Source organism: Aulonocara stuartgranti, assembly GCF_965226115.1.
Source record: "Aulonocara stuartgranti genome assembly, chromosome: 23".
Classification (NCBI taxonomy): domain Eukaryota; kingdom Metazoa; phylum Chordata; class Actinopteri; order Cichliformes; family Cichlidae; genus Aulonocara; species Aulonocara stuartgranti.
Genome location: NC_138958.1, coordinates 43,909,004 through 43,935,844, shown reverse-complemented (window position 1 = coordinate 43,935,844; position 26,841 = coordinate 43,909,004). Strand labels below are relative to the sequence as shown.

At 45.1% G+C, this 26,841-nt stretch overlaps 2 protein-coding genes across 2 annotated transcripts in view; both read right to left on the bottom strand.

Moving 5' to 3' along the window:
- LOC309701483 (NACHT, LRR and PYD domains-containing protein 12-like) overlaps positions 1-26,841 on the bottom strand; it is a 442,279-nt gene that overhangs the window by 285,224 nt on the left and 130,214 nt on the right. The window lies entirely within an intron of this gene.
- Positions 1,617-12,941, bottom strand: LOC309700189 (ribonuclease inhibitor-like; the record flags this gene model as incomplete). Its single annotated transcript, XM_082523637.1, has 3 exons — positions 1,617-1,809; positions 4,112-4,291; positions 12,790-12,941. The coding sequence occupies 3 exons, from the start codon at positions 12,939-12,941 to the stop codon at positions 1,617-1,619; spliced, it is 525 nt and encodes a 174-aa protein (XP_082379763.1).

The following is a 26,841-nucleotide window of genomic DNA, read 5'->3' as shown; positions in this document are numbered from 1 at the left end:
TGCTGTTTCTGAAACAGGAGGACAAGTCCAGAGAAGACAGAGGAAGCAAAGATGAGGGTGGGACAGGACAGCAGGACTTCCTTCACACCTGCAGCTCCATCACACTGCTGTAGCTCCTCTTCATCACACATGTACCTGCAGCCTGTCTTCGAGTCCAGGAGTCACCTCCACACAGTGTAGAAGCCTCCTGTGCAGACCATGGAGTCCAGCCTCTGTCAGGGAAGTCGGCACTAAAGCCTGAAAGACTTCAATCTGTCTCTGCTCCACCCGAGAAAGACCAGCACCGTACTTGTTGTGCATTCAAGGAGGGAACATCAGCGCTGCATCGTGGGAACAACACCGCAGGAACAAAGACACAGCACGGCCGATGAAGGACGAGGACAAAGGAAAGGTGAGTGAGAAGACCCTGGTGGTGTGGACGGACCTGCAGGGGCTCCAAGACTGAGGAGCAGAGACGTCCATGTACCAGCTGAGGATGCTGCAGTGATCCAGGGAGCTCGGTCCAATCTGAGGCCGTGTGAACTACGTGGACCACAGTTTCTTCACAGACTTCAGCCACGTGAACATCTGGAGATCCAACAGTGCACGAGCTGTGAGCCATCAGCTGTTTCTCTCATCAGCTGCTGTAATGAGAGCTGCTGGAATCATCTCGAGCAGCAGGAAATCACTGATGTTGTTTCTAAACAAAGATATGGGACTGAGCTCCGCTGAGCTCCTTCTACTTTCATCCAGATAGAAACTGCTACAGTCTGCTGATTATTGCTTTGCCTCCATCACACGAGCTCTTTATCCTGTTCTTCACTCTCATTGGTTCTTTGTCTGCTTGTTTTTACAACAGTAGTCTTCTGATTGGTCAAAGACAATCAGCTGTGACTAAATGTAGCTCCTACAGCAGTGATGGGAATAACTACTGAAGCTAATCCAGTATCAAAGCTCAGGAATCAGCAGCTCCCACCTCGTTTTCTTTCAACAACTATTTTTAGCTGCTGTGTTTTTGTGTTTCTGCAGACCTCAGACATCCTGCTGCTCTGGACAACTTTTTCATTCTTTTGTATCATTATTTTGCTTTTCTTTTATTATTATGTTATATGTATTAATATGTGAAACACTTATTCTTTGTGTTTTTGCTTTGCTCCTGTCAAACTGCTTTAATAAAATCTGCTGCAGTCTAAACTGTGGACGTTCCCTTTTTAACCCTTTGTGAAACAATAAAGGTTTAAATCTGAGTATTCATCTATGTTAGTGTTTAATGGGTCTAATAGGTTGCTTTGGCCTTTCCCAGTAATATCTTCCCTTGCAGTCTGTGGTCCAGGCTTCTAAAACCATCCCAGGTTAACAAGAACTACAATCTAGAGGAGAGCTGCCATAACAGGTGTGACTGATGAGATCTGACCTGCAAGGTTACTCAGGTTTGTTTGTATCAGGACAAGCAGGGAAGCCGCCTGGACGTCAAAGTAGTTAGAGCTGGGCGAGTGTCCTCACCCACATCGGCTTCACAACTCTGCATCACCTACTGAGTAAGACTCAGAGCATCAGAGATTAGAAGGTCTACAAAGAGCTGAACCAGACTTCCTGTATAAAGGTTTTAGTTCCACAGATCGACAGTGTCAGCACAACTAAAACGTGGAGACTGACCTCAGAGTTTCAATTTGATGTTGTGGATTCTCCAGAAGAACACACAGCTGCTTCACTCCTGAATCCTGAAGCTTGTGGTCTCTCAGGTCCACCTCTCTGGGATACGAAGGGTTGAGCTTCAGCACTGCTTCCAGATAATCACAGCTGATCTCTGACAAATCACAGCGCTCCAATCTGTATAGAGAATGAAAGATGTAAGTTTATTAGACAAAGAGCTTGAAATCATTCAGTGTTTCATCATCTGTTCAGAGCTGAAGAAGGTTCAGAATGTAGAAGTTTAGAAAATGGAAACTCCAAACAGCTGAAGCCAACAGGAAGCAGCTTCAAACAAACACAACAAGAGAAAAAACTCTGAATGTTTCACATTAAAGTCGTACATTTCTAACAAAAGTGTTTTAAAGACAGCGTCACTGATGATCATCTTCTGCCCAGTAAAACTTTGGTTTTCCACATGTGAGTGTTAATGATGCACAAAGACTGTGAGTGCAAAGAGGGAGCGAGGAGGATGACAGAGAGATGGTACAGGAGCATCAAGAACCCGGCGAGGAAATGAGCAGAAGGACTTTGGAGCCTGTTGGATTGAAGCTTTCACAGAGACGTGTTTGACTGGACACCACCAGGACAGACTTTTAATCCCAGGATTTGGATGAGCTTTCTGTCTTTATGGTCACAAATGATGCTGTAACTCTGTGACTGTCCTGGAACTGTCAGCAGTGTGGTTACGTCCTTTTGACCTGAGTTTCCACAGCTCTTATAACAGCAGTGTACATTCAGACTGAGACACGCTTCAGTCTGTATGGACCTGTTTCTGTAGCTGCCACCATCATTCTACGGTCGTGTCCAAATTCATGGGCTGCATCCTCCCGAGGACCCGGCCTTTGCGGTCTACGTGGGCTGGGTCCTCAGAAGGTCGGGTAGGCTGGAAATAAACGGCTGGGGAAATTGGACGGTCTAGCCTTCTGATTAGCGTCACCGCTGTCTCGGTGGAGTTTAATAAACTCAGCCGTCTGCTCCTTGCTATCTAAAATATAACAGGACACTGGCGTAAATTCTCGACCATCTCATACTTCTGTTTAATCAGTTTTCTGTTTGACGTTTAGTCAGCTCTGTAAAGACCAAGGAGGAACCCACCTGGGGGATTAATAAAGTTTTATTTTATCTAATCTAATCTAATAACTTTAATCTCAGCCAAACCGATTTACTCACGAACAAACAAAACACTGAAAAAAGCCAAACAATAACATTTTGAGGTTGTCTAAGTGACTTATATATCACGTTTAACCTGAGTAGCGAAAGTCCGCGGTGATCTGAGAATGATGTGCCGGGAGTTGTGCCGTTCTCGGCGGCTTCAGTGACCCTCGAGCTCCCGGCGAGCTATCGAGCTGGTGGGTAGCAGACGTCTCCGAAAACGTCGAAGCACTTTTGGAAATATGCGGTATCTTGATAAACCGAGCAGATATTTGATGTTTACACAACTACTTTCTCGCCTGAAAATATGTTAAAAGTTTATTTTGTGACCGAAAAAGATTAGTATGAGTAATTTTAAAACTTAGTAGCGGCCGCCATTGTTGGAAACTGGAGTTTGGCTGGGCCGCGCTATGAATTCTGGGATATGGTAGGCCACGAAGGACACACCCGACCCATCCTTCAAATTCGGGGAAAAGGAGGACGCATTTGTTGGCTGCATTCGGAGGAGTCTACGAATTTGGACAGCCTTCGACGTGTCGCTGTGACGTAATCGGTCTACAAATGCGGCCTCAGGAGGATGCAGCCCATGAATTTGGACACGACCTACATGTTTGTACATCAGCTTATCAAATCCTGTCTGCTGTCTTCATTTATTACTCTTCACCTGCTTCACTGTCACTGTGTGGGCGGAGCTGTCTGAGCCCTGCCCACACAGACACAGCTCCTCTCTGGAGCAAAACTTCTGCTTCATCTCCGCCTCTTTTCTTCATCCTCCACCTCTCTTTTCTCTTCTTCGGTGTTCTGCAGCCACAGAGCCTCACAGCCATTAGCACGCCCATACCTGAGCAGCTAGCATTACCCAGCATGCCGTGCAGCAGTGTCAGTTTGTAAATGTGCAAGAATTCCTGCTCCAAACTGTTTCACAGAGTGCTGTGTGCCGTGACCTTTGACCTGCTAAAGACAGTCAGCTGTGGATTATTCATTGTTGTGTCTGATACTTAGACCTGTGAGGAAGAAGCTACACAGTTAATCAGGGTCCCCTCTCTCTGAATCAGGAAAGGTGGGCAGGCCGCGTGTGGGCCGCGGGCCATACGTTGAGTATCACTGTTTGAAATGTGAACATTGTTCTGCTGCAGTCAATGGACTAAACCAGAGAAGAAGAAAACAGACTTTACCATGAAGATCCTCAGTGTGGATCAGTATAATATCAGCCTGATGTCTGCAGTTTAGTGTCAGCACAACTTTCACATCATATTCATCTCAGCACAACTAAAACATGCTGACTGACCTCAGAGTTTCAAATCGACATCGTGGATTCTCCCGAAAATCACACAGATGCTTCACTCCTGAACCCTTCAGGTTGCTGTAGGTTCCACTCAGGTCCACCTCTGTGGGATACGAGGGGTTGGACTTCAGTGCTGCTGCCAGATAATCAAGGCCAATATCTGACAAACCACAGCTCCACAATCTGTATAAAGAATGAAAGATGTAAGTTTATTAGACAAAGTGCTTGAAATCATTCAGTGTTTCATCATCTGTTCAGAGCTGAAGAAGGTTCAGAATGTAGAAGTTTAGAAAATGGAAACTCCAAACAGCTGAAGCCAACAGGAAGCAGCTTCAAACAAACACAACAAGAGAAAAAACTCTGAATGTTTCACATTAAAGTCGTACATTTCTCATAAAAACAGGACAAAGACTTGAAAAAGTCGTGTTTTTCCTTCCAGGAACCACATGGCTTCACTTTTAAAGGTGAAGTGTGACAGAAATGGACATATTTGAAGTCCAACACCTTTTTCCAGTCACATTATTAAAGCAGACAAACTACAAGCTCATTTTCATTCCAACAAGTCATCTTCTGACCTGGACTAACAACACTGGTCTCTATGTGCAGCTGGCTGTGAGACCAGTGCTCAGGGAGCGTCTACAAAGTGCAACACTAAAAGAACATCACACACTCATTTGCTTCCAGCACTTTCACACAAACATCTACTGTCATTATTGTCACCAAACTCTGTGGATCCTTTATTGCAAATTCAAATGGGATCAAATGGTCAGACAAAAGAGGGTTATGAGGAAATATGATGAAATGTTGTGTATTAGCAGCAAGTTATTGAGTCATTTTCCTCAGAAACCAAACAAAATGATTGACAAACATGTTTTTACAAACTCAGTGTTGGACTTGGATCAGCAGGATAAGCTGATGTTTAAAGGCATTTGAGTCTCGCTGTATGAGAGTCCAGTTCTTACTCAATATTTATGGATGATGTTCTTTCAGTGTTGCACTTTGTAGATGCTCCCTGAGCCTCACAGCCAGCTGCACATGGACCAGCTGACATTACCCAGCATTAGAGGCGGCTGTAAAAAATTCATGTTCCCGTTTAAATGGTTTTAATTTGAATAAAACGATGTTGATTCATTCAATCCTGAATCGATGTTTAATATAAATGTATTTTGCCAGAATCTCAGGTTAAAGCTCACAAACTATTTCAACAAGCAGCAAACAGCTAAAACAGTAAATGAGAGCAGCTAAACACACAAAGATGGAAACACAGAGCGTGGATCGTTCACTCGACGGCACGTACACGGACACGCCGTCGGGGCTGAAAGTGGACAGCTCACAGATCCTGAAGCTGCAGGTTTCATCTGTCTCCAACCAAAACTGAGTGAAGCAGCAGCATAAGAAGATCCAAACTCTGCTTCACGTTTGATCAATATGCTCATGAATTCTCTCTGACTTTGGCTGTTCCTGCCTGCACAGCTCTCTCTCTCTCAGTGTACTCCAAGAACAGCTTCAAACATCTGTTTCTGCATCATTCACTGTTTATTAGCCACCAGTCTGCTGTTGTGTTCAGTGCTGTCGGCCTCTGACAGTAAAGCCTCATTTCTGCTGTTCCATGGAAACTTTTTAAAATGATGACAGATTACAAACTCTCAGCTGTGTCTGTAATCAAACCTCTGTAACTTTGCTTCACTTCAGCAGCATCAGCTCATGTTCACATGTTGCTTCATGGTTTGCTTCAGTTTTTGATCGACTGCAGAATATTTTGAAGGTTATCTGCTATAAAAAGCCAGAAGAGGAAAATCTGCTTCATGTGTTTCTGTTTGATCCTCAGTGACTTTGACACAAAGGCCTCTGCTGTGATGATCACACCTCTGATCAAGTCTCACAGTGTCACAACTGATAAATGATCAGAGTTAGAATATTTCTGACTGTCTGCTGTGTGCCGTGACCTTTGACCTGCTAAAGACAGTCAGCTGTGGATTATTCATTGTTGTGTCTGATACTTAGAACTGTGAGGAAGAAGCTACACAGTTAATCAGGGTCCCCTCTCTCTGAATCAGGAAAGGTGGGCAGGCCGCGTGTGGGCCGCGGGCCATACGTTGAGTATCACTGTTTGAAATGTGAACATTGTTCTGCTGCAGTCAATGGACTAAACCAGAGAAGAAGAAAACAGACTTTACCATGAAGATCCTCAGTGTGGATCAGTATAATATCAGCCTGATGTCTGCAGTTTAGTGTCAGCACAACTTTCACATCATATTCATCTCAGCACAACTAAAACATGCTGACTGACCTCAGAGTTTCAAGTTTACATCCTGGACTCTCCAGGAAACCACACAGATGCTTCACTCCTGGATCCTGCAGCTTGTTGTTGGAGCTCAGGTCCAGCTGTCTCAGATGGGAGGGGTTGGACTTCAGTGCTGCTGCCAGATAATCACAGCTGATCTCTGACAAACCACAGTCCTTCAATCTGTATAAAGAATGAAAGATGTAAGTTTATTAGACAAAGAGCTTGAAATCATTCAGTGTTTCATCATCTGTTCAGAGCTGAAGAAGGTTCAGAATGTAGAAGTTTAGAAAATGGAAACTCCAAACAGCTGAAGCCAACAGGAAGCAGCTTCAAACAAACACAACAAGAGAAAAAACTCTGAATGTTTCACATTAAAGTCGTACATTTCTCATAAAAACAGGACAAAGACTTGAAAAAGTCGTGTTTTTCCTTCCAGGAACCACATGGCTTCACTTTTAAAGGTGAAGTGTGACAGAAATGGACATATTTGAAGTCCAACACCTTTTTCCAGTCACATTATTAAAGCAGACAAACTACAAGCTCATTTTCATTCCAACAAGTCATCTTCTGACCTGGACTAACAACACTGGTCTCTATGTGCAGCTGGCTGTGAGACCAGTGCTCAGGGAGCGTCTACAAAGTGCAACACTGAAAGAACATCACACACTCATTTGCTTCCAGCACTTTCACACAAACATCTACTGTCATTATTGTCACCAAACTCTGTGGATCCTTTATTGCAAATTCAAATGGGATCAAATGGTCAGACAAAAGAGGGTTATGAGGAAATATGATGAAATGTTGTGTATTAGCGGCAAGTTATTGAATCTTTTTCCTCAGAAACCAAACAAAATGATTGACAAACATGTTTTTACAAACTCAGTGTTGGACTTGGATCAGCAGGATAAGCTGATGTTTAAAGGCATTCGAGTCTCGCTGTATGAGAGTCCAGTTCTTACTCAATATTTATGGATGATGTTCTTTCAGTGTTGCACTTTGTTTGGCACAAAATGAAATTATTTGGCCTCTCAGATGCTTTTAGAGATTCCCAAATGACTGATGATGACATCTCTGGGGTCTGATTGATAGAAAAAAAATGTCTTTGAGACCTTTTGTAACTGACAAACTCTTCATCTGCTAACAACACTGAGTTGAATCTCCATGGCTGATAGTTGGAGCAGGCATCAGGAATACACATTGAAAAAGCAAGAGGAGAAATCACCAGAGTCTTAGAATCACATTCTGTAACTAAAGGGAGACGTTTTTCTATACAAATATATGTTTTATGGACATTAGAAAAAAAGAGTATTGATGTGAAGCAGGATTATGAAATCTCCATACATCAGCCAGCCCATAATTATCAAGAAAGCTCTGAATGACGCATGCTGAGTTTGGACTAAGTGTACTTTTGTGTGAACTGTGGTCCATAGCAGATAATGAGCAGTTTAGGTCTCCCTCAAAGATGATATTGTGTGATGACATATTGGGGAGCCGCGCAAAGACATTAGTGAAAAATCTGTGATCGTCCCAATTAGAGGCGTAGATATTTGCTAAGATCAAAGGAAAACCATAAACTATATTTTCTGCACTTAAAATCCTGTAATTTTCTCATAAATCGACAGTGCGGCTTATGGATGAATTCTGGTTGTGCTTACTGACCTCGAACCGATTTTATGTGCTACACGGCGCTCAGAAACCTTTCAAAAGATGTTTTGGTACGACTTTGCTCAGCTACGAGGCCGCACCGCTTGATGGATTGTTGGAGCATTACAGCTACGAGGAGCCTCGCGGAGTGATACGTACTCTGCTTCAACGTAATATTACTGTATTGAGTGTGTATAAGGACCATAAATGGCACCTGTAAGAGACACGGTTACAAAGAGGGTTTCAAACTCCAGGCTGTCAGTCACGCAGTAGAACCTGGGAACAGAGCAGCTGCTTGTTATTATGCTCAGCGTCTGTTTACATTTTGACTGCACGATTGTGAGCTTTTTGTTATGCACAAAAACAACATTGTTTTCTTTTATTTATGGAGCATTATTATTTAATAAATGCTGATCATTTATTCCTGAGTAATTGTTTCATGTACATCTACGCTGTATGTTAATAAATGTGCCTGTGTGAGATTTGGGACACAGCTTTGACTAAGAACTCTCTTTTTGTTCGTACTTTCTGGCTTCAAAAATATCGAGATATATATCGTATATCGCCATCCAGCTAAAGAATATCGAGATATGAACTTTGGGTCATATCGCCCAGTCGTAATATTGCAATAGGTTGTCCGTTAAACTCAAGCGGGGCTTGGGCCCTGGCACGGCGTAGCCACACAATCCTGGTAGTAGTGACGCTCGGCTATGACGGCGTGCGGGTTACCAGCTGGCTTTCTCAGGATAGGGCTCCTGTGTGAGCGGTCGACAATAACGTCTTTATCCATACCCAGCACTTCACGTCGTAGCACGGATACGGCCGTGGAGGAGCTCGAGTCCAGGCCCTCTGGGATCCCTATGATGTGGATGTTAGCTCTCCGCTTCCTGCCTTCATCACATTTATCCTTCAGGTCAGACAGCTCCTCCTTCATACTCTCTACTGTAGACTGCAGGGTGGTCAGCTCATCGCTCCACATTGACAGCCCATCCTCAGCTTCTTTCACTGTAACCTTTACTCCATCAACTTCGCCGCACGTCGCCGCCATGCTGTTAGCGATCTCATTTCTCAGTCCTTGCACGTCAGCCCTTATATTGTCAAAATCTTCTTTCAATGCATTTCTGACTTCTTCTTTTAACAGCGTACTAATGTCCTCTTTAATGGATTGAAGAAGCTCCAGTTTTAGAGCAGTAGGATCCACATCACGCGCGTCTGTTGAGTCTGCTCTTCAGCGGCCGTAGAGCTGGACGCTGCCCTTTGGCCATCATCGATACTCTCGCCCGAGATCGCACCGGGGCTAAAATATTCACCTGCTCAGCTGTTTTTGATCAGTTTGAGCCTGTGTGGTTTGATCAGGTGGAGGAACGATGTGATGCTATAAAGACATCATCTTGTCCAAATGAAGTTGTTCCAACACGTGTTTAAAAAGATTTTAAAGGTTGTTGGTTCCGACATCTTAGCGATTTTTAACAGCAGTCTTAGTTCAGGTGTTGTACAGCCTGTTTTAAACATGCTGTTGTACAGCCTGTACTAAAAACCTGATCTGGATCCTCTGTCTGCTCAAACTTCAGGCCTATTTCAAAGCTTCCCTTCCTGTCGAAGATTTTGTAAAAGATTATATTTGTTCAGCTGCAATCTGTTGTAAAGGTTTCAGTCTGGTTTTTAAGCTCTTCACAGCACTGAAACTGCACTTTGGAAAGTTCTTAATGATCTTTTATCAGCCACTGATCAGGAGACTCCGCTGTGCTTTTGGATCTGACCGCTGCCTTGACCACAGCATCTTGACCTCACCATTGGAGCATGGCGGCATCAAGGGCGCTCTATTAGACTGGTTCAGCTCTTTTATTAAATCGCATTATTACATTTTGGGCTTATATTTGACGGCAATTTGAAAAACAGCTGAGCTCAGTTGTACAGCGGTCTTTCTTCAAACTGAGGCTTTTATCTAAGGTGAGATCATTTATATCTTTTAAAAACCTTGAACGGGCGATCCACGTTTTCATGACGTCCCAGCTGGATTATTGTAACTCCTTATATGTTGGAGTTAGTGGGACCTGCCTGGCAAGACTGCAGCTGGTCCAGAAAGCTGCAGCTCGTCTTCTGACACAAGCTCAAAGACATTTATCGTCCCAACAACCACATATACGCTGGTCCCTCGCTGTAACACAGTTCACCTTTGGCGGCCTCGCTGTTTCGCTGATCTTTTTTGTGCAATTTCGCATGCTTTTGTTTTTTACAGCGCATTGTGTTCTGCGTCCTGATTGGCTGTAGACCATCATCAGCCAATCTTGTGCCGTGTCTCCTGTACAGTACAGAATGTGTTCAAATTTACAGCAGTGTGACTCTGCAGTGCTGCACTTAGGGCTGCCACAAACGATTATTTTGATAGTCGATTAGTCATCGATTATTTTTGCGATTAGTCGACTAATCAGATCATTATCCATTGGACATAAAACATACAGCTTACTGCACAAGCAGGCATCTGCTCTTATATAACCATCATTAGCTTACAGCTTGAAGTGTGTAAGGTATGTGCTAACTAAAAATAAAGACAAGATGATAGTTTATTAAATTTTAATGAAATTTGCAGATTGTTTCGGTGAAGTTTAATAAACTCCTTGCTATCTAAAATATAACAGGACACTGGAGTATATTCTGGAGCATCTCACACTTCTGATAATCAGCTGTCTGCTTGACATTTATTCAGCTGTGTAAAAACTATAACTTTAATCTCAGCCAAACCGATTTACTCAGGAACAAATAAAATACTAAAAAAAGCCAAACAATAACATTTTTAAGTTATCAAGTGACTTATATATGTTTAACCTGAGTAGCGAAAGACAGCGGTGGGTTTGAAAACGATTTGCCGGGAGTCCGGTGTTCTCACGGGCTCTAGTGAGCCTAGTGGCTAGCCATCGAGCTAGTGGGTAACAGAGACGTCTCCGAAAACGTCGGAGCGCTTTTGAAAATATGTGGTGTCTTGATAAACTGAGCAGATATTTGAGGTTTACACAGCTACATTCTCGCCTGAAAATATGTTAAACGTTTATTTTGTGACCCAGAAAGAATAATAAGAGTAATATTAAAACTAACTAGCTGCCGCCATTGTTGGAAACTGAACTAGGCTGCGCTATGAATTCTGGGACACAGCTTCTTCTTCTTCTTCTTTGGGGTTTAACGGCAGCTGGCATCCTTGTACATGCAATGCTGCCATCTTCTGTTTCAGTCAGTTATTACACTCTTAAATCCTACTACTTATTCCTGCGTCTTTTGTGATCTTACAAAGCTTCAAACGACGCGTCGACTATTAAATCAGTCGTCGACGATTTTGATGTATGTTTGTACGTTTTGTCCCAACAAACAACAATGATGACGAGACGTTTTGCACCTGTGGTAGCAGCCAAAGGCAGAGGAAGATGCTGACCATCATAGTTTCAACAAGGAGGCAAAAAGGTTGTAACTGTCCACAACAAGAACATCGTAAGGATGGAGTCAGCTTTGGCTTTGTGGCTCAGTGACCGCAGGAAAAAGAACATCGTGCTGGACACCAACATTATCTGCAGAAAAACTCAAAAGCTTTATGAAACTTTACCTGACAGCGAGGAGCCCAGGCCATGGACGAGTGCTCCTCACACAGAAGCTCATTTAATGCCAGCAAAGGCTGATTTGACACATTTCAGAAACACTTTGCTTTCACTCTTTAATAATGAACTTATTTTTCTATGAAGGTTTGAACTTTGTTTAAACAAGAGAGAAAAGTGTGAAAATGTTCATGCCTGTCTGAGAAAAGTGTAGAAAGTGTGCAGTGAGGGTTTAACTGCCTTAAAACTTCTATAATACTTGTAAAACATAAAGCTGCTACTTCATTCTGAGACTTATTTTTAGAACGTAACTCGATAAACGAGCGACCGCAGTAATGTATTGTGTTTATTTTGAAAACTCTCAACATGTCACGGTCTGGCTGGGGCAGACCGTATGTGTTGCAGGGAAGGACTCAAGCGCAGACCAAAACGTGGTGTGGATTAACAAAACAGGCCGTTTAATAAGGCAAGAAACAAGGGTACAAAATAATAGGGCATGGGTGAAAACTAAACAATAACCTAAACTGGGTGAACTAATAACAAAACATGAAAAACCTTAACCATAATGAACTGACATGGGTACCTGGAGATGAGACATGGATGAGCAGACGACCTGACAAGGAATGACTGAAAGCGCGCGGACTAAATACACACAGGAGGATAATGAGGAAAGTGGGAACACATGAGGAAACAGCTGACACACATGAACATAACGACGTGACAAGGGGAGCGTAACATTAACAACATTGAACCTAGGAACACAGGAACCCTTCAAAATAAAACCGGAAATCTAATGAAACGCAGACCTGACAACATAAGACACATAGATAAGAAACACACGAAGCGAAGGGCAAGGGAGACTTCACAGGGTATGACAATACAAGGGGGGAACTGATAAACAGATGCACCTAGGAAACATAATAAGCTAGAACATACACTAACAGCATCAAAAGAACTGAAACTCAAAACACTGGGTCATAAGACCCAGGACTGTGACAGAGCCCCCCCTTTAAGGGCGGATTCCAGACGCCCGAAACCTCGAAAAAACAAAAACAAAAAACAACCCACCAAGGGCGGGCGGCGGGGGTCCAGGATGGAGGGACAGAAACAAGGCCACAAAAAACAAAATGTCCAACAAAATCACAGGAGCACAGGGAACAGTTCATGACTCCTCAGGGGGCCGACCCGGAGGGTGACGGTCCAGAAAATCATAGTTCATGTGATCAGGGGGCCGACCCGGAGGGTGACGGTCCAGAAAATCATAGTTCATGTGATCAGGGGGCCGACCCGGAGGCCGACGGTCCAGAAAATCATAGGTCATGTGATCAGGGGGCCGGCCCGGAGGCCGACGGCACAGCAATCCATGGTCGAACAGTTCCGGGGGCCGTCCGTGCGGACGGCAATGGTGGCGACATGGAAACCGTTCAGGGGGCCGACCGTGCGGACGGCAACGGCGTAGAAACAGTTCAGGTGGCCGACCATGTGGACGGCAACGGCGTAGAAACAGTTCAGGTGGCCGACCTCGACGGCGGTGACGTCCAGCAGGTGGCCGAAGATTCCCAGGTGCAGAGCGAGGCTTGGGCGGCGGCATAACAGCCGTAGGAGCAGGCGACGCTGAAGCAGAGGCTGGACCAGGCGTAGCAGAGGCCGGACCAGGCGAGGCAGAAGCAGAAGCCGAGGAAGACTCGGATGAGGCCGAACCAGGCGAGGCAGAAGCTGAGGCCGGACCAGGCGTAGACGAAGGCTCTGACGAAGCCGGACCAGGCGTAGACGAAGGCTCTGACGAAGCCGGACCAGGCGTAGACGAAGGCTCCGACGAAGCCGCACCAGGCGAGGACGAAGGCTCCGATGAAGCCGCACCAGGCGAGGACGAAGGCTCCGATGAAGCCGCACCAGGCGAGGACGAAGGCTCCGATGAAGCCGCACCAGGCGAGGACGAAGACTCGGAGGCTGCACCAGGCGAGGACGAAGACTCGGAGGCTGCACCAGGCGAAGATGAAGACTCTGACGAGGCCGGACCAGGCGAAGATGAAGACTCTGACGAGGCCGGACCAGGTGTAGCACAGGCCGGACCAGGCGAAGACGAAGGCTCTGATGAAGCCGCACCAGGCGAGGACGAAGGCTCCGATGAAGCCGCACCAGGCGAGGACGAAGGCTCCGATGAAGCCGCACCAGGCGAGGACGAAGACTCGGAGGCTGCACCAGGCGAGGACGAAGACTCGGAGGCTGCACCAGGCGAGGCACAGGCTGGAGCTGCAGCAGACGAAGCACAGGCTGGAGCTGGACCAGGCGTAGCAGAAGCAGAAGGTGGCTGGACGAGCTCCTCGGGCCCGCCAGCAGACGTGGCATGAGGCTGGAAGGGCTCCTCGGGCCCTCCAGCAGACGTGGCATGAGGCTGGTGCGGTTCTCCTGAACCCCCAGCTAACGAGGCGTGAGGCTGGACGGGCTCCTCAGGCCCTCCAGCTGACGTGGCATGAGGCTGGATGGGCTCCTCAGGCCCTCCAGCTGACGTGGCATGAGGCTGGATGGGCTCCTCGGGCCCTCCAGCTGACGAGGCATGAGGCTGGATGGGCTCCTCGGGCCCTCCAGCAGACGAAACTTGAAGCTGGCCGGGTTCTCCTGAACCTCCAGCAGACAAAACATGAAGCTGGCTGGGTTCTCCTGAACCTCCAGCAGACAAAACATGAAGCTGGCTGGGTTCTCCTGAACCCCCAGCAGACGAAGCATGAAGCTGGCTGGGTTCTCCTGAACCTCCAGCAGACGAAGCATGAAGCTGGCTGGGTTCTCCTGAACCTCCAGCAGACGAAGCATGAGGCTGGCTGGGTTCTGCTGAACCTCCAGCAGACGAAGCATGAGGCTGGCTGGGTTCTCCTGAACCACCAGCAAACGAAGCATGACCAGCAGGTGTAGAGACCACCGGCTGGACAGAAGGCTGAGCAGGCGATGGAGCGAATGACTGAGCTGAACAATGGGGAGCTGGCTGAGCTGCACAGTGGGCTAAGGGCTGAGCTAACGGAAACGCAGGAAAATTACCTATGGACTGGGCTGCTATCAGAGCTAATGACTGAGCTATAGACTGAAAAGCATGCAGTAGTGGTGGTGGTGTTGGTTGCAGACTGAATTCTCCTGAGCCTTCAGTAGAGACAGGGACGGGTGCAGGAGCATGCCGGACACTAGTCACTCCCACCCGAGGAGTAGGTACGGGTGCGGAGACGGGCTGTATCCTGGCTGCCCTCACCTTGGGGACCGGAACAGGTACCGGCAACGGCTGGGCAACTGCCCTTCCCACCCGAGGAGCTGATACGGGTGCAGAAAGGGTCAGAGCCTCAGCCGGCCTGGAAACCAGAGCGGGAGCCAACTGGGCCTCAGTCTCCCCCACCCGAGGAACACACACGGGTGCAGAGGCACGCTGGGCCCGAGCTGCCCCGGAAGGAGAAACACGAGCAGGAACGGGAACAGGCTCAGATAAAACAGTCGCAGAAACGGCAGGCTCAGGGTCAACATATATAGGGTCGACAAAAACGGATCTATCAAAAATGAACCCGCCGTCCACTTCATGTGTAGCAGTCTTAGCAATAGCAGTCTTAGTTTTAACAGTTTTCAAAATCCTAGGGTTAACAGTCGCAGAGCGGGTTGACTTGGGGATGACTGAGCCGGACTTGACAAAACCTGAACTGACAGAACCTGAACTGAGTGTTTGAGACCTGGTGACGTAATTAACAGTCTTTCCCATAACCGTATGTGCAGGCTTAGGCGAGCGGGAATTGTCTTTCATCCCTCCCTGTGTAGAGGGAGTAAAACAAAACGGATCCTCCCAGTCCACGTCGTCATCCATAAGGGAAATTCCCCATGGATCGGAAGTGAGCCGATTGTTGTTAATGTCAGACAGGACGTGAGAATAAAAGTCATTTTCACTCACCACCGTGAGCTGCTCAGCGATGTCCGGTTTATGGCGGCGTGCGCGCCGCTTCCTGCGAGTGGAGGAAGCCGGCGGAGCGAGCGACTGAGCCCCTGGTGCACAGAATGGTGACACCGAGGCTGGAGCGTGAGCGCCTGAAGCCACACGGAGGACTCCCACCTGAAGCGAGCGAGGCTTAGATGCAGGCAGCGCAACAGGCGGGGACTTTCGGCAGCTCTTGGGACCTCCGAGAGCTAGCCGAGTCCCGTGGAAAATGCGCTCGTAGTCGGGGGTACGCCACGGCTTCCAGCGGAGCTCCTCCTCCAGCTGGGCGAAGGCTGCCTCCCGACGCTCGTAAAGCTCGCGGTCTGCTGAGTCCATAGTGGTCAGGTCGTACTGTCACGGTCTGGCTGGGGCAGACCGTATGTGTTGCAGGGAAGGACTCAAGCGCAGACCAAAACGTGGTGTGGATTAACAAAACAGGCCGTTTAATAAGGCAAGAAACAAGGGTACAAAATAATAGGGCATGGGTGAAAACTAAACAATAACCTAAACTGGGTGAACTAATAACAAAACATGAAAAACCTTAACCATAATGAACTGACATGGGTACCTGGAGATGAGACATGGATGAGCAGACGACCTGACAAGGAATGACTGAAAGCGCGCGGACTAAATACACACAGGAGGATAATGAGGAAAGTGGGAACACATGAGGAAACAGCTGACACACATGAACATAACGACGTGACAAGGGGAGCGTAACATTAACAACATTGAACCTAGGAACACAGGAACCCTTCAAAATAAAACCGGAAATCTAATGAAACGCAGACCTGACAACATAAGACACATAGATAAGAAACACACGAAGCGAAGGGCAAGGGAGACTTCACAGGGTATGACAATACAAGGGGGGAACTGATAAACAGATGCACCTAGGAAACATAATAAGCTAGAACATACACTAACAGCATCAAAAGAACTGAAACTCAAAACACTGGGTCATAAGACCCAGGACTGTGACACAACAGGATCTTCAGATTTATTTTGAAAGCTTTATCTGGAAAACACAAACACATAAGCAGGAAACAAAGAGCGTGATATGAAACGATAGACGTTTTCATATGGTCATCATATATACATCGTTCTATCGAACAGCCCCAGCTCCTGCTGTCAGTCTCTGTAAATCTGCTCTTAAAACACATTTGTATTCACTGGCTTTTAATACAGCATGAGAGTTATTTGATATTTGATGTGTGATATTAATATTAGGAGTTATTTTAATAGTTATTTTGGATTCTTGTACAGCACTGTGGTCAACGCTGCTGCTGTAATTAATGTGCTATAAACACATAAACAATCTGCAGTTAAACATCCAAAACTAAAGATGTGATCGCTGCCTTTAGAAAATGTGCTGATGCACAAGATATCAGCTCCATTAAGGTGGAATGTGGCCGTGTTAGAAACATGTTGGAAGAAGTTTGAAGCTGAAACTGTGAAGCTGAGAGTGAAAGAGCTCCAGCGTCTGTCACAGGAAACTTTCTTATTTCCACACTGATGAAAGCATCAAGCTTTGATTTCCTGCTGCTTTTATTGAGTCACACTGTGAAACTGAGCCACAGCTGAACCAACATCCCTGTACAGCAGACACTTACAGCGCTTGGCTGCTTCCATTGGACCCTCTGCACAGAGCTTCAGTTTCCTCTTCTGGTCCCAAAGTGCAGAACAACAAGGTTTCAAACAGCTTCGTTCCAGCAGCATCAGCCACAGACATGCATAGAGAATCCTTTGGTTGTGTTGTGTGTTTGCATATCTGCTGTCTGTGTTGCTTTGTGAGGATGGATCATCTCCTGCAGCTCCAGATAAACAAGCTGGACCTGAACCTGGTAGCTTCACTTAGAAGACACTTGTGACGGGAACGTGTGAGAAGTTTTGTGCAGACAAGTGTGGATTTAGAGTGTGGGACGAGCTCTCCACAGTCTTTGTGGAGATCCACATTCTGCATACTGCCTGTGAGAAGCTGCAGACATTTGTCCTCCAAATCCACTGAGCAGCTGCTCGTGGTGGTATTAGCTTCATGTGTGCGTGTTAGCATGAAGCCTCGGTCACACTCTGCTGTGGACACGGTCACGGACAGCTGGACGCCTGATGGACGAGTCGTCCTTCCTGTTAAACTTCTTTGAGCATGAGAAGAGCATGAGAAGCTCAGTGGACACTGTTCAGGGTTTTAACTCTCGCTTTCACTTCAGCTTCACCAACAACAGCACAAGCAGAGCAGCCCACTGCCTGCATGGCTGGCACAGCGCCCCCTGGTGACTGTAAACCACTACAACATGTAGACGGCCGTCTGCAGGCTGGATGTAGCACCACCGCAGAGACGTGCTGCAGCTCTGTTTAGTTACCCAGCTGACAGCAGAGGCTGTAGTTTACTGTTACCAACATGGAAAACTGAAGCTTCACCAGCTGGAGCTACAGAGCTGGAGAACAAAGGAGACTGAGAGGCCAGAATGATGTGGGAGGAAACATCAAGAGCCTGTTTGAAAGGAGACACATGTGGATGCTGTGCCAGTCTGTGGTCTGTCAGAAGTCAGCTGAGTCACACTGCAAGAAGCTGCAGAATCTCAGAGGAGGAGATTTAAGATAAGATAAGATAGAACTTTATTAATCCCTCGGGTGGGTTCCTCTGGGAAATTCGATTTCCAAAAAAGCACAGCACCGACAGAAGTTACAGAGTTATACACACACACACACACACACACACATATATATAAATACAGAGACAATATAAATAAAATATACGAAGGGGATAAATAGAATAAATAGGAATAAAAATAAAAATACAAGTGAATTGCACATTTCAAGTATTGAGTCTATTGCACTGTTGACTATTTACAAAAGTATTGCACAAAAGGTATTGCACAGTGAGGTGAAGAGGCACTACAGCTTAGTTGTTCCCTCCTTTGTCCTCCTGTTTCCCCTCCCTCTCCCCTCCAGAGAGGAGTTAAACAGTCTGATGGCGTGTGGGACAAAGGAGTTTTTAAGTCTGTTAGTTCTTGTCTTTGGGAGAAGCAACCTGTCACTGAACAGACTCTTCTGGTTGTTAATGGCCGTGTGCAGAGGATGCCTGGCATTGTCCATAATGTCCATCAGTTTCTTTAATGTCCTTTTCTCTGCCACTGTCACCAGAGTGTCCAGCTTCATGCCGACCACAGAGCTAGCCCTCCTGATCAGTTTCTCCAGCCTGGATGAGTCCTTCTTTGCTGTGCTGCTCCCCCAGCACACAGTGTGAAGCAGAACACATGGAGATGAATCAGGAGGTCAGCATCAGTGTCTCCTTGTGGTGGACGATAAAAGAATCAGAGCCAACGCTCCCGTCCACCCTCGGCATGAAGCAGTGCTGTTTCTGAAACAGGAGGACAAGTCCAGAGAAGACAGAGGAAGCAAAGATGAGGGTGGGACAGGACAGCAGGACTTCCTTCACACCTGCAGCTCCATCACACTGCTGTAGCTCCTCTTCATCACACATGTACCTGCAGCCTGTCTTCGAGTCCAGGAGTCACCTCCACACAGTGTAGAAGCCTCCTGTGCAGACCATGGAGTCCAGCCTCTGTCAGGGAAGTCGGCACTAAAGCCTGAAAGACTTCAATCTGTCTCTGCTCCACCCGAGAAAGACCAGCACCGTACTTGTTGTGCATTCAAGGAGGGAACATCAGCGCTGCATCGTGGGAACAACACCGCAGGAACAAAGACACAGCACGGCCGATGAAGGACGAGGACAAAGGAAAGGTGAGTGAGAAGACCCTGGTGGTGTGGACGGACCTGCAGGGGCTCCAAGACTGAGGAGCAGAGACGTCCATGTACCAGCTGAGGATGCTGCAGTGATCCAGGGAGCTCGGTCCAATCTGAGGCCGTGTGAACTACGTGGACCACAGTTTCTTCACAGACTTCAGCCACGTGAACATCTGGAGATCCAACAGTGTACGAGCTGTGAGCCATCAGCTGTTTCTCTCATCAGCTGCTGTAATGAGAGCTGCTGGAATCATCTCGAGCAGCAGGAAATCACTGATGTTGTTTCTAACCAAAGATATGGGACTGAGCTCCGCTGAGCTCCTTCTACTTTCATCCAGATAGAAACTGCTACAGTCTGCTGATTATTGCTTTGCCTCCATCACACGAGCTCTTTATCCTGTTCTTCACTCTCATTGGTTCTTTGTCTGCTTGTTTTTACAACAGTAGTCTTCTGATTGGTCAAAGAAGACAATCAGCTGTGACTAAATGTAGCTCCTACAGCAGTGATGGGAATAACTACTGAAGCTAATCCAGTATCAAAGCTCAGGAATCAGCAGCTCCCACCTCGTTTTCTTTCAACAACTATTTTTAGCTGCTGTGTTTTTGTGTTTCTGCAGACCTCAGACATCCTGCTGCTCTGGACAACTTTTTCATTCTTTTTTATCATTATTTTGCTTTTCTTTTATTATTATGTTATATGTATTAATATGTGAAACACTTATTCTTTGTGTTTTTGCTTTGCTCCTGTCAAACTGCTTTAATAAAATCTGCTGCAGTCTAAACTGTGGACGTTCCCTTTTTAACCCTTTGTGAAACAATAAAGGTTTAAATCTGAGTATTCATCTATGTTAGTGTTTAATGGGTCTAATAGGTTGCTTTGGCCTTTCCCAGTAATATCTTCCCTTGCAGTCTGTGGTCCAGGCTTCTAAAACCATCCCAGGTTAACAAGAACTACAATCTAGAGGAGAGCTGCCATAACAGGTGTGACTGATGAGATCTGACCTGCAAGGTTACTCAGGTTTGTTTGTATCAGGACAAGCAGGGAAGCCGCCTGGACGTCAAAGTAGTTAGAGCTGGGCGAGTGTCCTCACCCACATCGGCTTCACAACTCTGCATCACCTACTGAGTAAGACTCAGAGCATCAGAGATTAGAAGGTCTACAAAGAGCTGAACCAGACTTCCTGTATAAAGGTTTTAGTTCCACAGATCGACAGTGTCAGCACAACTAAAACGTGGAGACTGACCTCAGAGTTTCAATTTGATGTTGTGGATTCTCCAGAAGAACACACAGCTGCTTCACTCCTGAATCCTGCAGCTTGTGGTAGCTCAGGTCCACCTCTCTGGGATACGAAGGGTTGAGCTTCAGCACTGCTTCCAGATAATCACAGCTGATCTCTGACAAATCACAGCGCTCCAATCTGTATAAAGAATGAAAGATGTAAGTTTATTAGACAAAGTGCTTGAAATCATTCAGTGTTTCATCATCTGTTCAGAGCTGAAGAAGCTTCAGAATGTAGAAGTTTAGAAAATGGAAACTCCAAACAGCTGAAGCCAACAGGAAGCAGCTTCAAACAAACACAACAAGAGAAAAAACTCTGAATGTTTCACATTAAAGTCGTACATTTCTAACAAGAGTGTTTTAAAGACAGCGTCACTGATGATCATCTTCTGCCCAGTAAAACTTTGGTTTTCCTCATGTGAGTGTTAATGATGCACAAAGACTGTGAGTGCAAAGAGGGAGCGAGGAGGATGACAGAGAGATGGTACAGGAGCATCAAGAACCCGGCGAGGAAATGAGCAGAAGGACTTTGGAGCCTGTTGGATTGAAGCTTTCACAGAGACGTGTTTGACTGGACACCACCAGGACAGACTTTTAATCCCAGGATTTGGATGAGCTTTCTGTCTTTATGGTCACAAATGATGCTGTAACTCTGTGAATGTCCTGGAACTGTCAGCAGTGTGGTTACGTCCTTTTGACCTGAGTTTCCACAGCTCTTATAACAGCAGTGTACATTCAGACTGAGACACGCTTCAGTCTGTATGGACCTGTTTCTGTAGCTGCCACCATCATTCCACATGTTTGTACATCAGCTTATCAAATCCTGTCTGCTGTCTTCATTTATTACTCTTCACCTGCTTCACTGTCACTGTGTGGGCGGAGCTGCCTGAGCCCCGCCCACACAGACACAGCTCCTCTCTGGAGTTAAACTTCCGCTTCATCTCCGCCTCTTTTCTTCATCCTCCACCTCTCTTTTCTCTTCTTCAGTGTTCTGCAGCCACGGCGCCTCACAGCCATTAGCACGCCCATACCTGAGCAGCTAGCATTACCCAGCATGCCGTGCAGCAGTGTCAGTTTGTAAATGTGCAAGAATTCCTGCTCCAAACTGTTTCACAGAGTGCTGTGTGCCGTGACCTTTGACCTGCTAAAGACAGTCAGCTGTGGATTATTCATTGTTGTGTCTGATACTTAGAACTGTGAGGAATAGGGTTGCCAACTCCCTGAAAAATAAATAAGGGACACCTCGTGGCCAGGGCCGGGCGACCCAGTTGTCTTCACCCTTCCCAGTTTGGTGAATTTTCTAGCTCTTTTTTTGTGTGTGAAATTATTTTTTTAACCATTTGACTTGAAGTTGATTTAAGTAGATGCATATTCTATTCTTTGTGATATGAACACATGTGAAACAAATGATCATTTAGCCATTTATTTTTAGCTCAAAATGACAACATTAACACAGTAAAACAGGTCTCTTTCTTAAACAGAAGCCTGTCATGCTTAACTTTTGAGAATATAAGTAAATCTTTCTTTAAAAGAACTCTGTCCTGCTTAACTTAAAATAATAGAAAACAATAGAAAGAAAAATATTCTTCTAACAGTGCACATTTAGTGCATTTAGTACAATTGGCTTCAGTTGAGGTATTATTTCAGCTTTTCTAATGCTAATCAGCTGCTCCTGTTTGTAAACCCGCCTGTTCCCATGATTATGCATCATAACTCATCATCATTATTCATCTATGTATTACTTTTATGTATTAGTCATCTATTTGTTGTAATCATCTATCCTTGCAGTTGTTTATTACACAAAATAAATTATATTATCACACTTCTGGCCACATAGCGCTGATATTCACTGCACATGCCCATATTAACTTTTTCCAGCCAGGTGTTTTCCTTTTCCCATTCTTCCCTTTCTCTGAGGGGAACAAACATTGCTGCTCTAATGCTGGGCTCACACTGTGCGGTTTTAGGCCCATTTTGAGCCGATTTTTGACCGATTTTGGCCTTCATCGTGCGTCGTGTAGTATACGTGGGGTAACGAGAAGCGATTAACACCTCACGACCAGCTCCCGATCATCAATCGCTCGTGAGGGTCTCACCACAGGCGCTCACACTGCTCACGCGCAAACACGTAAACGTCGGTGAAAAAGACGGAGCAGCACGGCTGTGCAGCGTGTGATCTGGACACAAGCGATGGAGGCACAACTTGTAGAACTTTGGAAAGCTCATCCGAGCCTTTTCGATGTGGCATCACAAAATTATCACGACCACAACAACCGTGAAAATAGTTGGATCTACACTGCTGCTCAATCACAGCTGCCTGATCAATGTTTTTCATTAGCAATTTAGCAAAGTTGATGGTGGTGGTGTGTCTGTGTGAGTGAAAGACAGAGAGCGACAGATTTTCTGTTATAACCTTCATTTTATGGAGGCACAGTGTGCGCACTCAGGTCGCATCAGAGCATCGGTGAGAGTGTGAGACCTGCATCGTGACCTACCAACTTCTAACCCCTGCGAGTCAATCGTGCAGTTTGAGCAGGAGCTGAATAACGTGACTGAAAAAATCACACAGTGTCTGCCCAGCTTTAGGTTTACTGTCGTCCGAGACTTGCACCGCAGTGTCGGCGTTTGTTTCCCTGTTGGCCATGCTTCTTGTTGTGGTCATCTGTTGTCTTCCGGTATTTTCTCCGCAAGCGACCTTTCCTCGACCAATGAGATGAGCGGTAATCTGAATTGTCATACTCGAATTGTCATAAGTGTGCTGTCAGCTCATTGGTCACAAAGCAGGAGAGGGGCTGGGAATTATGTTTTCAAACAAAGCGTTAATTCCATTAAAAGTTATAGACTACTTTTGAGTCTCACTGTATTACGGGACAAAGTGCGTCCCTTATTAGCTCAATACGGGACGTGTACTTTTGTTTCGAAATACGGGACGATTCCGTATTTTAAGGGACGGTTGGCAACCCTAGTGAGGAAGAAGCTACACAGTTAATCAGGGTCCCCTCTCTCTGAATCAGGAAAGGTGGGCAGGCCGCGTGTGGGCCGCGGGCCATACGTTGACTATCACTGTTTGAAATGTGAACATTGTTCTGCTGCAGTCAATGGACTAAACCAGAGAAGAAGAAAACAGACTTTACCATGAAGATCCTCAGTGTGGATCAGTATAATATCAGCCTGATGTCTGCAGTTTAGTGTCAGCACAACTTTCACATCATATTCATCTCAGCACAACTAAAACATGCTGACTGACCTCAGAGTTTCAAATCGACATCGTGGATTCTCCCGAAAATCACACAGATGCTTCACTTCTGTATCCTTCAGGTTGCTGTAGGTTCCACTCAGGTCCACCTCTGTGGGATACGAGGGGTTGGACTTCAGTGCTGCTGCCAGATAATCAAGGCCAATATCTGACAAACCACAGTCCTTCAATCTGTATAAAGAATGAAAGATGTAAGTTTATTAGACAAAGTGCTTGAAATCATTCAGTGTTTCATCATCTGTTCAGAGCTGAAGAAGGTTCAGAATGTAGAAGTTTAGAAAATGGAAACTCCAAACAGCTGAAGCCAACAGGAAGCAGCTTCAAACAAACACAACAAGAGAAAAAACTCTGAATGTTTCACATTAAAGTCGAACATTTCTAACAAGAGTGTTTTAAAGACAGAGTCACTGATGATCATCTTCTGCCCAGTAAAACTTTGGTTTTCCTCATGTGAGTGTTAATGATGCACAAAGGCTGTGAGTGCAAAGAGGGAGCGAGGAGGATGACAGAGAGATGGTACAGGAGCATCAAGAACATTAAAGTCTGGCGACTAAATGCCTCACTCCTAAATGACAGCCAGTTTTGTGAGTTCATACATACTGAACTGAGCCTTTAACTCTCTAGGATTGCACCAAGACATACATTAGAGGTCGCATAATATAATTTGCAAGTGCCAGGAAAAAAGAAAAGAGGCTAGGCGGTGTGAATTGGAGGCCAAAATAAAACACCTAGAGCAACAACACAAAAAAGCACAGACAGCCAATTTGCTTTCCGATCTTAAAATGTTACGTAGTGAGCTTAATAGTTTAATAAACGACAAAATTGAGGGCAATTCATTAAACAAAAGTACTATGAACAGGGTAGTAGGGCTAGTAGATTGCTGGCAATAAGACTCAGGAAACAGCAAACTTGTAATATGGTCCAAAAGTTGAAGTCAGATCAAACCCTGATTACTAAACCAAATCAAATTGCAAGTTGCTTTGCCAATTTTTTCGAGTCATTATATAAAAATTCAGATACATGTAAAGATAACAATACACTATCTGATTTCTTAGAAAAGATCAATTTAAAAACACTGTCAGAGTCTGTAGCAAAGGAGTTAGATGAACCAATTCGAGAACAAGAAATTTCACAGGTGATTTCAAACCTTAAAACTAAAAACAGTCCTGGCCCTGATGGTTTTATTAACGAATTCTATAAAAAACTTAAGGACAAAGTCGCACCCTTATCACTGAAAGCTTACCACTGCGCTCTGGAGACTGGGACTATGGCGCCGTCCTGGAACGATGCTACAATTGTCGTAATCCATAAAGAGGGCAAGGACCCCACAAACTGTCAATCATACAGGCCAATCTCATTACTTAATACTGATTCACGCATTCTCACCACGATTTTAGCCAAAAGAGTTAGTAAAATTATTACACAGGTTATAACTCCAGATCAAACGGGGTTCATTGCAGGAAGGCACCATGGGGACAATGTTCGTAGATTGTTGAACTTAATGTCCTTGTACAAGACCAAACAAGAAGAAACAATGATTCTGTCTCTTGATGCGCAAAAAGCATTCGACAGGGTTTCCTGGCAGTACTTGGGCCATACACTTGAAAGATTCAAATTTGGGCCAAATTTAATTAAGTGGATACAGATTCTTTATTCCAACCCAATGGCGGCTGTACGGGTAAATGGAACAATATCAGCCAGATTTCCACTGGAACGTGGGCGTAGACAAGGATGCTCACTGTCGCCCCTGCTGTTCGATATAAGTATTGAGCCTCTGGCGCAGTTGATTAGAGATGAACATGAAATTCAGGGCCTTTCAATTAATGGAGAACAGCATAAATTGTCCATCTACGCAGACGATGTACTTTTATACATTTCAAATCCTGCAGTCAGTTTACCTCATTTAAGAGAAATTATTACGGTTCCCTCTCTGGTTACAAAATTAATATTGACAAAACATTGGCAATGGATATAGGAGGAAACATTTCACTAACATTCAAGGAGCGATGTGGCTTTAAATGGCCAAACGAAGGTATCAAGTATTTAGGAATTCAAATTCCTCACTCATTATCAGATTTGTTTAAAGTAAATTATGAAGTTATAGTTGCAAAAATAAAAAAAGATTTAGAGAGATGGACAGTCCTGCCTCTGTCTTTCTTGGGTCGGATCGAGAGTATACGTATGAATGTATTGCCAAGACTTCTAGACCTTTTTCAAATGCTGCCTATTAACATTCCCAACTCTACATTTGATAATTTAGATAAACTTTTTTCCAAATTTATATGGCAAAGCAAACGCCCAAGGATCAAGTTCCAAACATTAAAACTGTCAAAACTGCAGGGGGGATTGGCTGTTCCAAACCTGAAATATTATTTCTGGGCAGCTCATGAGACCCCTGACTGTATGCTTTACTGTTTCAATAATTTAGCATAGGTCTGTTTCGTTTTGTCCATTTACGGCTAAGTTTGTCACATGTTATTTAATATTACATAAAGTTTTTGTTTTTGTTTTCTTTTTCTTTTTGTTGTTGTTGTTGTTGTTGTCTGTTTCTTTGTTTGCTTGGGTTTTGTTTTGTGCGTCCTAATTGCAGTTCTTATTTTAATCTACATTTCTGCATTGCAGTTCCTGTAACTGTCCTACTTGTGAACATTGACAAGTACAAGTTGCAATGTTGTAAATTATAATGAAAATTGAGTTAAAAAAAAAAAAGAACATTAAAGTCGTACATTTCTCATAAAAACAGGACAAAGACTTGAAAAAGTCGTGTTTTTCCTTCCAGGAACCACATGGCTTCACTTTTAAAGGTGAAGTGTGACAGAAATGGACATATTTGAAGTCCAACACCTTTTTCCAGTCACATTATTAAAGCAGACAAACTACAAGCTCATTTTCATTCCAACAAGTCATCTTCTGACCTGGACTAACAACACTGGTCTCTATGTGCAGCTGGCTGTGAGACCAGTGCTCAGGGAGCGTCTACAAAGTGCAACACTGAA